This window comes from Notamacropus eugenii, chromosome 2 (genome assembly GCF_028372415.1).
Source record: "Notamacropus eugenii isolate mMacEug1 chromosome 2, mMacEug1.pri_v2, whole genome shotgun sequence".
Classification (NCBI taxonomy): domain Eukaryota; kingdom Metazoa; phylum Chordata; class Mammalia; order Diprotodontia; family Macropodidae; genus Notamacropus; species Notamacropus eugenii.
The window spans coordinates 439,010,969-439,021,529 of record NC_092873.1 but is presented as its reverse complement, the minus strand read 5'-3'; the positions used below and the strand labels follow the sequence as shown (position 1 = coordinate 439,021,529).

The window sequence follows — 10,561 nt, the reverse complement described above, 5'->3', positions numbered from 1 at the left end:
TCTTTCTGAGTTATTATTATGAATAAGAAATGGTATGAGGCAGCCAGATAGTATAAAAAGAAATACAGATAGAAATGGTATGAGCCAGACTCAGCAGATAGAGCTCTGGAGAAAAAACAAGTTCTGCTTCAGACACTTACTAGCTATGTGACTCTGGGCAAGTTATTAAACCCTTGCCTGTCTCAGTTTCTTAATCTGTAAAATAGGAATAGTGGACAAGACCAACGCCTGAGAGTTGTTGTGAAGATAAAAGGAGGTTTTAAAAAGCACATCGCAAACCTTCACACACTCTGGAAATGCTAGCTATTGTTACAGTAATGATTGTGGGTTAGTTCCAGATCCATATTTCATTCTTACTTTTTTCTTCCTTTCTTTCTTTACTTTCTCTTTGTAGTTTAATCTTTCTTTTTCTCTTCCTTTCTATCTTTCTTTTTCCTTCTTGCTTCCCTGTCTCACCCTAGCTGGAAGTACAGTCATCACTCATAGCTTGATTTCAAGGCTGATGGGCATGAAAGTTTTAAACTGCTCCTGGTCCCACGTGGGCCCCACTCACCTCTCCTTAGGCAGTATGGTGACTCCCTGGTCCCAGAAGGCTCACCATATGGATGCCAGCCTCAGTTCAGACATCAGATCAGTTTTACCCCAATGCAGCCCAGAACCCTAGCCCTCAAAGGAATTACCAGCCGTAGCCTCCCAAGCAGTAGGGATTACAGACTTGTTCAGTCTAATTTTTTTAGTCACCTTTTACTTTATCAGTCTTTTGATGTTTTTATCCACTGCATCTTTTTTCCCTCTATTTTTCAGAAATTTTCATTTGAGATATTCTGGGGATTATTTGTTGATTTTTAAATTTTCATGGATGGTTCATTAATCCTCTATTTATTTTGTTGGAATATATTGCCAAGAGTACATTTTTTCCTAGGTTAACTTTGTCCCCCAAATTTTGGCATGTTGTCTCATCCTTATCATTCTCTTCTACATAGTCAATGCTCTTAGGATTCATTCTTAGATACATTCATTATTCAAGATGGCTTTGAGAGAAGTAAGGTCAGAAGCAAGGCATATTCCCTAAGGTTACAAGTTCCAGGTTGTGACTACTTCCTGCATCCTGTTCCCTAAGTGGATTTTTGCTTTGTAGATCCCTTAAAGAATCAACCTCAGGATAGGTCTGGGATTCAGTTGAGAGTGGTATGATAGTAAATATGGTTAAATTAGGACTGTATTAGGAGAAGGCTCTCATTTTCTGGAATTCCTCAAGGCTTTGCTCCCAAAGGCCTATTGCAGGATGTTAGGATCACAAATTTAGAGCTGGAAGAGACTGCAGAGACCATCTAGTCTCTCTCTCTCTCTCTCTCTCTCTCTCTCTCTCTCTCTCTCTCTCTCTCTCTCTCTGTTTATATATATATATATATATATATTATATATATATATATATATATATAAACCCCTTTATTTTACAGATGAGGAAACTGAGGCAGAGAAAAGTGATGTGATTTGCCCAAGGTCACACAAGTGAATCAGTGGCAGAGCCAAGATTCTTACTTAGATCCTCTAATTCCAAAGTCCAGTGTTCTTACCACTGGACTACACGGCTTCCTTTCACCTTTCACTGGTCTAAAAATAAATCGCACTCCTACAATGAAATCTCTTTTAAAGTAAAAATAAATATGTAGATACTGACAAAGAATATTTTTAAGATTATGGAAGCATGTTTGTAGGAAATTTGTTTTCCCATTTCTTTCCATTTTTAAATTTTTTATTGATACTTAAAAAAATCACTAGTATTTTACAATGATTTCCCTCACTCTAACAAGAGAACAGTTCCTCAAAGTAAAGACAAGGAGCTAAACCTATTCTTTTGATTCAAACAAAGATGTTTTATTTATTTATTTTTAACCATCATCTCTCTCTTTATATTGTCATTTTTCTTTGCCTTTCCACATTCAGGGTTTATACAATCGAGATTTGGAAAACAGGTGTGTTCTGTGTTCAAACCAGTACAATGTTTGACCTTTTCCCCTTAGATATTAGTAAAGCTCTTTTGCCTAGTGGCAATTGGGGAAGAGAAAATCCACAAATTCTGCTTTGATTAAACAAGGGGAAGGTCAAGGACTTCTCTTGACCCCGTGTCCAGAGAATAGGAGGGATTCAGAGTGTGCTGGAGGCCAAGCTAAAAGAGTAGGCAGCAGCAGTGGAGACAGTTGGGGGGACGTGGACCTGTGTCACAGAGGAGTAAAGATAGCCTCAGGCAGGCCCAGGCAGGGGGTTATCTGACTGTGGGAGCTTCCTTGCTGCCTGTGATCAACATTTTACAGAAATTAAGAACTGAAATTCCTGAACGGCAGAATACTCAGGTCTCCAGCCTACCCCTCCCCAAACCATGCTTTCTGGTTTTGACTTGGTGATGTCTTTAGTTGGGTTTTGCTTTCACTATGGGGCTTCCCAGGTCAGAAATTTCTGGAACCAGCCTACAGGTCTAGCTCGCCAACCTTATAGCTGAGATCACGGCTCAAATGTCCAAACACCAGTAGTTCCCAGTTGGTTATCTCTAAGTCTGGGAGAGAGGGATGGGTTACTTTAAGTGGTGATTAGGTTTTGAATGGAAGATCCAAAAGCCAAGGACTGAGCTGGAAGGGATGACAGGAGTCACCTAGTATAACATGGGCCTGAATAAGGGTGATGCACAATAACCCTTGAAGACTGCTATCGCCTTGTGCACCATCTCCCCCTGACAAACACCACTATTTTCTTCATCAAGCTCTCACTTGGAGGAGTCTTGAGTCCCTTATCATCTTGCTAAGCTACCTTTAACTTGGTGATTTCCAGAATTCCTGATACAAAGGAGTCAGCAAAGTTTAATATTCTTCCTGGCCCCTCAGGTACCTTTTCATGACCCCATCCAAGTTTCCTTCAGGTCCCAGGGGACTGATTGTGTTGCCATCTTCTCAGGACTCTGGATACCAGGATTCTTTTTTAACAGCTTTATTGACTACACAAGAAATTAGCTTAAATACTTTGCCCTTCCCAGCAACAGGTATTGTAGATGTATCCCTCAGAATAAATCTGTCCTAGCCTGATGGTTCTCTCATAGTCATGGGGGTCCTTCCAAGACCTCCCTTTCCTCTGGCCATGACCCTGCCTGACACCTCCCTAGGTACTGCTTCTTCTGTTCCTTCCCCTCAGGATCTAGCAGTGATAGGGATGGCATGGGCAAGGAAGAGACCCAGAGAGAGAAGGGATGGAGGGATGCAAGGAAGGATAGTGGTAGGGGGAGAATATGAGCCCAACAGGGAGAGCCTGGAAAGAGATCAGTGGAGGATGATCTGGAGATGGGATGGGGAGGAAGATACCCAACGAGAATCTCTAAGTTACCTGGAAATCTTGCCCTTACAAATGTTGAGAAATTCTACAGAGTGGAGACTAGATTGAAGCATCCCTTGGGAGAAATTGGAGAAGGATTAGGGTCTCTGGGCTGGCCACCAAAATTTATAGCCTCAAGATTCCCCAGGATAAGAGTTGGCTTTGAGTTCCCTGAAGTTTGGGTCACTGACTGATGTTCAGGAGTCTAGTTTGGTCCAGAACTTCCTATGCCATCAAAGCAGTGACACAGACCCCTGAGGGATTCCAAAAATGACCCTGTCTTTGAGGGAGCTCAGGATGGGGGAGGAGAGATCTGGACTTCATCCTGATGCTCTAGGTCTGTGACTGGCAGGGGCTGTTCCCTGCACCTTCTAACAGGAGTGACCTGGGTGCAGTACAGACTGTGGACAACATCCGTAGGCCTCAAGCAAACAGCACTGACCATTCAACTCAGTGTTGGTCCCCAAGGCCAAACACACCATTTGAATGTTTGCAAATAGCATTTAAGTATGCCCAGGCGAGCAGAGGTACTCAACACTTGGTAGAAACAGCTCACTGTGGGGTTCTGTCCTGTGGAAACATCCACCATGCCCTTGTCTGAACTCATCGGGGAATACAGCAAATCTGAGTGGCCCTTCTCCTTACGCCTCTCTCCTTCTCCCTCTCCCTGCATACACATGCCAAACCCGAGGAAGATGTTTCAGGTCTCTTTTTTGTCCCTTTCCCTCCCTTTGTCTTTCCTTCTCACACTCTCCCCTGGCTGGCACAGTTCTCTGGGATTCATGAGACTGCTTCTTGTTCCTTGGCCAATGAACTCAGTCAGTCGGGTAGAGTGAGGGGAGAGGGTGCAAGATTGCTCCCTGTAAAAGTGTTAATACTAGTAGCCTTTTAGAATGTTCACACTGGAAATTGTGTCAGCTGGGAAGAGTGGGTGAGAAGGTGGAGCCCAGTGTCCCAGGCAGAAACTCACTCAACACAAAGCCAAAACTTGTGGTTACAAAGCCTGGTAAGAAGTGACAGAAGAGAGTGAGGGAGGGGTGGAAAATAAGGAGATAGAAAAAAAAAAGCATGTAGCTCCCATATCTAGCCTGGTCTACATAGACAAGGGCTGGGGCTGGCATTGGTGAGGCACCAGAGGTGAGCAGGGGAAATGGGAACACCATCGACCGCTTCACTCGGAATGGACCAAGGCCCCAGCTCCCTGACCAAAGCCGAATCCTTTAGGCCCAAAGTTTTTGGCATAGCACCCTGGAAAGGAAGCAAATGGTTAGATTCCTATTTGTCGTGAAGACCAGATGGGTGGTAGCAGGCTCAGGGTACCAAGATTACTATCCTTTCTGTCCCAACAACCCACTGTCTTCCCTGAGGCTCCCATTCCAACTCTACTACTATCTAGCTGGGTGACTTTGGGAAAACTATCTTCTCTTTCTATGTCTTACTTTCCTCATGTGTAAAATGTTTGGATTAGGTTTGGGTTTTCCTAAACTGTGTTTGAAAGAGCTCTGTGATAATACCAAACTCTCTTTTACAAAGCGCTTTCAAGCAAAGCACTGGACATGTGTTATCTCAGCCCTAAGAGGTAGGTGCTATTATTATCCCCATTCTACAGATGAGGAAACTGAGGCTAAATGGGAGAGACTAAATGACTTTCTAAGGTTATACATCACAAGAATAGAATTCAGTTCTTTTTGTCTCCAAGTCCAATACTTAAATTCACTATGCATCAATCATCAATCTCCGTTTATTAAGCACCTACTCTGTGCTGGGCTTGGGAAAACATAGATGCCTAACAAAGAGCACTCTAAAATGTTAAATATTAAATTATCTTGTCAACTACCCTGATGCTGTAGCTGCCCCACTTCTCCCAATTCAGATCTGTACCCTGTACACTAGACTAGACCCTCAAAATCTGTTCTTCCAGTCCCTGGGAAAGTGAACCTACTGTCCCCCCTCCCCACCTTTGTAATTTCTCCCCTGAGACTGAGCTGTCTTGATTGAGTATAGACTTGCTTAGCCAGTTATATATCATCAATCCCAGACCATACTATTCATTCCATTCCATCCAATTGTCTACCCAGGCCATCTAACCATCTGCCCTAATACCATGCTCATACTGTCCTCCAACCCCACCCCACCCCCAATTCTACTTATTACTCTATGTATAGTTATCAAATCAGACTTTTGCATTTGGGAAGGGCGTGTTCATCCACTGTATTCTGTGATTCCCCAGACCAAATCTACCTTACGGGGCCACTATTACCTGATATGTGTTATCTCCTCCAATAGAACTGAACTTCTCAAGGGCAAAGACTGTCTCATTTTTTTTTTGTATCTTCAGCACCTAACATTATGTCTGACACAGAGTAAATACTTAATAAAAGCTTTTTCATATATTCATGCAGCAAATTTCTTACATGAAAATTGGCTTTAATTTTCTCTATTTTGCTCCAAAGTTTCCCTGACTCCCTTTTTACTCAAGGGTATTCTATACACTTAAACATCCTGGAGTAGAATTTATGATTCAGTCAAGTATATTCCATAACCCAAAGTCTTAATTTGTGGAAGATGAGACTAGATGATTTCTCAAATACTTTCCTGCCCTAAAATGTGATGTTTCTGGCATGGAATATTGGCTTATCTGTCACATGGGTGGGCCTAAAGTCATATCCAGCAGCCCCATCATCACCTGTCTACTCACCTTTGCAGTAAATTTCTCCATCCTTGTCTGCCAAGGTAGTGGACTCCAGGCCTTTGCCACACTTGGCACATCGGAAGCAACTCTTGTGCCAGGACTGAGAAAGGAAGAGAAGAGAAAAGGCACAATTGTGAGAAGTTCTGTGGTGAATCCTCCCATCCCAGGCCTTAGGAGTGACTATGCTAAGTGAACTTCAAGACACTAATAGGTCTACACACTGCCAATGGAACTAAGAAAGGTGTGTTTCATATTCCAGGTTGGGAGCAGGGGGAGAGGAGGAAAGGTGGGGGAGACAGAGACAGAGACAGAGACAGAGAGAGAGAGAGAGAGGGAGAGAGGGAGAGGGAGAGGGAGAGAGGGAGAGAGAGAGAGAGAGAGAGAGAGAGAGAGAGAGAGAGAGAGAGAGAGAGAGAATCAGAGATGGTGAATGTATATGGGAGACAACTCAGTTATTAACATAACTAGCTGCACTCAAATGTGGATAGTCAGTCAGACAACTAGCATTTATTAAGGACCTACTATGTGCTGAGTCCACTGCTAAGTGCTGAGGATACAAAGAAAGACAGTCAGTCCATACTCTCAAGGAGCTCACACTAATGGAGGAGACAACAGGTAAACAATTTTGTTCAAACAGGAGAAATGAGAGATAATCTCAGAGGGAAAGTACTAGAATTAAGGGGGGAATAGGAGAGGCTTCTTGCAGAAGGAAGCCAGGGAAACCAGGAGACAGAGATGAGGAGAGAAAACATTCCAAGCATGGGGAGCAGCCAGTGAAAATGTTCATCTCTTGATGGAGTGTGGTGTTTGAGGAAAAACAAATGGGCCATTCATTGTCACTGGATCCAGAGTATATTGAGGGGATTAAGATGTAAGAAGACTGGAGGGGCAGGAAGAGGTCAGATCATGAAGGGCTTTGAAAGCCAGACAGAGGATTTCATATTTGATCCTGGAGGTAACGTGGTAGTTTTTTAACCATAAATCTAGATATCAGGAGATCTCCATTTTAATTACCTCTTCAAATAGCTACAACTCTTTTACTTTTAGGGTGATTTCTCATCTAATAGCTCTTTTTACAAAAGTAGACAGAGTACAATTGGACCTGTAGTCAGAAGACCTGAATTTTAATCAGATTTTTTAATCCCAAGGAAGTCACTTACCCCCTAGGTCTCTATTTTCTTATCTGTAAAATAGGGGTGCTCAATAATAATAATATTCCCAGTGCCTGCCTCACAGAGTTGTTGGGGGAAAGTGCTTTGTAAACCCCAAAGTGTTATAAAACAGCACAGATACAAATCTCCCCTATTTTATGGTTGGGGAAAATGTAACCCAGAAAGTATAATTTAAACAAGATCATTCAGGGAGTGACAAAACAAAGATTCAGATCCTGATCTGTATGGATTTTAAAACATCAAGTTCTGTTGATCTGAATTGCTTCCATTTTCCATTTCCATTTTTCTCAACCTTGTTGACTGTCTTGGATCTTACTACTTCACTGATTCATACCTCAGTTTTTCTTTCTGGCTTCCCCCTGCTCCTGCTCAGTGAAGACAGCAAGGGGGTGGTCTTTCATCCCTGAGGTGGGGGAAGGGAGAAGGCAAAGAAGTATCCAGAGCAGACAGTGAAACTCAAAACAAGATGTAGAAAAACAGAAGCTTAGTCCCAGCATTGGAGTCCACCTAAATTCTTTTTTAATAGTATTTTAATTTTTCCAATTACATGTAAATTATATAATTTTTAACATTCATTTTTTATACAAAATTTTGAGTTCCAAATTTTCTCCCTCCCTCCCCTCCCCCTCCCTAAGACAGTAAGCAATTTGATATATGTTCTATATGTGCAATCATGTAAAATATGTTTCCATATTAGTCATGTTGTGAAAGAAGAAACAACAAAAAAACCACACACAAATAAAGTAAAAATAGTATGCTTCAATCTATATTCAAATTCCATCAGTTCTTTCTCTGGATGGTCCACCTAAATTCGTTACAAAGTTCATTAAATTCAATTCAGTGAAGCCAGTTTGGTCTGGAATTGCCAGCTTCAGAAGAAATCTATGTTTCCAACACGGCTGTTCAAGCAAGATTTCTATATTCTTCCCAAATCTGAATAGTCCAGACTAGCCCCATCAAGATCATGTATTTAGGATCCCCCTGAATTAACCAGACCCTGGGGATTTTAAGGAAAGTTTCTTCCAGCTTCTTCATTCATTTAAAGCTCATCACTACAAGAAAGATTATATGAAAGAAGATTGTTCAAAGGGCTTTTATCGATAAGAGGAAAGAAGGGCAATGTTTCCCTAGAGATGTGGGACCACCATGGGACCATCGATGGTCATCAGTACTTCCCATCTAGACTTTATGGCAAGTGAACATGAACGGCTATGAGCCTCTTTATGGAAAAAGGCAAGAATGAGGTTTTTGAAATTTGGCTTGGACCCTCACCAAAATAGCCAAGTTCTCAGCAGCTGAATCTCATCAGAAATCATTTAATGGGCTGAGTTGCTGATACTCAGCTCTCAGAGATAAAGAGGAAACCAAAACAAGGCAGTCCAGATGGGACAGACTGGTACCTTTCCAGGGCAACGAGAGGCTGATGAGTTTGGGGAAAAAGAGGGAAACAATGATGCCAATAGGATGGGGTTAGAATGGGAGCTGCTCATCTCAGCTACAAAGAACTCCAGAAAAAGTAAAGGGGTCTAGTCAGTCTCTGGTTTTCTGGATATCTGAGCCCACCAAGTTTGCTCTTCCTTAGATGTCCTTGGGGGAGCGGCAGGGTGGCCACTTACAGCGCTAAAATTAGGGAATCCCAAATTCTGTTCTCACCTCAGATTACTTAGCCAGAGTAGAAACTCTTATCTCATATCTCCCAGGATGCAAATGGGTCAAATCCCGCATTACCACTGACTCTGATGCCTTCTTACTGTCTATTCAACCAAGATCTCCCCATGTATACATTTATACATCTCCTAAAAATGCCTGTTTCTCTAGACTACCCTCACTAGCCCCCCCCAAAAAAGAGGTAATGATTTTTCTCATTCTCTCTAAACATGAAACACCACCGCCCACAAGGACCTTCCCAGCTCCTACTGCTTCCCCTCCCCCCATTACTTTGCTTTTCCCATCATCTACAGGAAGCCTTTTCCAGCCTTATCTTATTCCAGCATCATCCCTCTCTTAATCATTTCCTATTTTTCCTCTCTCTAACTAGGTTGTATGTCTTTGTTGGCTTGTTTGTGAGCTCCTTGAGGTCAGAGACCAGTTTCTGTCTCTTTCTGTATCCTCAATGCTTAGCCCTGGCACATAGTAGGTACTTAATACATGTTTATCAAGTGACTGTCTGACTTATTTTGTATATAATAATTGACATACATGTCTTTCCTCCAATAGAATGTAAGTTTCTTGAGACAACTAGGGAGCACAGTAGAAAGAGCTCTGGGTCTGGAATCAGGAAAACCTGAGTTCAGATACTTATTAGCTATGTGACTTACTTATTAGATAACTGACATACTAGTCACTTATCCTCTGTCTGCCTCAGTTTCCTCAACTGTAAAATGAGAGTCATAATAGCATTTGCCTCTCAGGTTATGGTGAGGATCAAAGTGCTAAATACAGCGCCTGGCACACAGTGGGAGCTTAATAAAAGTCTGTTCCCTTTGCTTACCACCCCCTTGTCATCATCATCTCCCCCAGTCGAGGACAGGGACTGTTTTATTTTTATCTTTGTAACAACAGCATCCAACACAGTGCCTGGCACACAGCAGGCACTTACTTAATAAATGTTCCTTGGCTAACTCTACCCACTTTACTAATTCAGTCTCAACTCAAACCCTAAAGATCACAACTACATGTTTTGACATTTATATCAACTGCCTTCTGCCTGTATTCATGATGTAGAGTGATGGATAAGAAACCATAGCCTGGAAATCTAGGTCTGCTTCAGACCTTGCCTCTATAGCCATATGACCCTGGACATACTAACTTCATAGGATTATAGATTTAGAGCTGAAATAAACCTTGGCACCATCTCTTCCAGCCCCTTCATTTTCCGGACTAGGAATGGGAGTCCCAAGACCATTAAGTGATTTGTCTAAGGCTAGAGCTGGGATGACTTCTCTGGGCCTCAGGGTGTTGAATTAGGTGACCTCAATGGTCCCCATCTCCAGCTCTAGGATTTTCTATCAGTATGTTTTTGTTCATATGCCTCGAGAAAGCCTAAGTCTGTGCAACTATGGACAGTGTAGAGACATTTTTTAAAAGCCCGTCTATGGTAATAAAATATAGTAATAAGTGTTTTGTGCTTCTTGGAAAACAGTAGCAACAAGTGATTTGTAGTGACACGGGGTCCAGGAGGCAAAGCGTTAAACCTGAACTGTAGGAGTTTGGAGTTGTCCTTAAGGAGGTTGTGGACCCCAGCTCAGGAAGGGAGGCATACATCTGGCTAAGCCGCCTTGTCTGGAACTTATGCCGAAACAATCTCTTTACCTCCCCACACATGTTGCCTGGCCAT

The 10,561-nt window shown here is 42.4% G+C and overlaps 1 protein-coding gene across 1 annotated transcript in view; it reads right to left on the bottom strand.

Moving 5' to 3' along the window:
• Positions 1–2,966: 2,966 nt before the first annotated feature.
• The window catches only part of CSRP1 (cysteine and glycine rich protein 1), a 34,674-nt gene continuing 27,079 nt past the window's right edge, over positions 2,967–10,561 (bottom strand). The window contains exons 5-6 of the mRNA XM_072648224.1: positions 6,059–6,152; positions 2,967–4,608 (exon numbers count right to left, since the gene is read on the bottom strand). Coding sequence (XP_072504325.1) covers positions 4,532–4,608; positions 6,059–6,152 — 171 coding nt within the window. The 3' untranslated portion in view covers positions 2,967–4,531. The remainder of the gene's footprint in view (positions 4,609–6,058; positions 6,153–10,561) is intronic.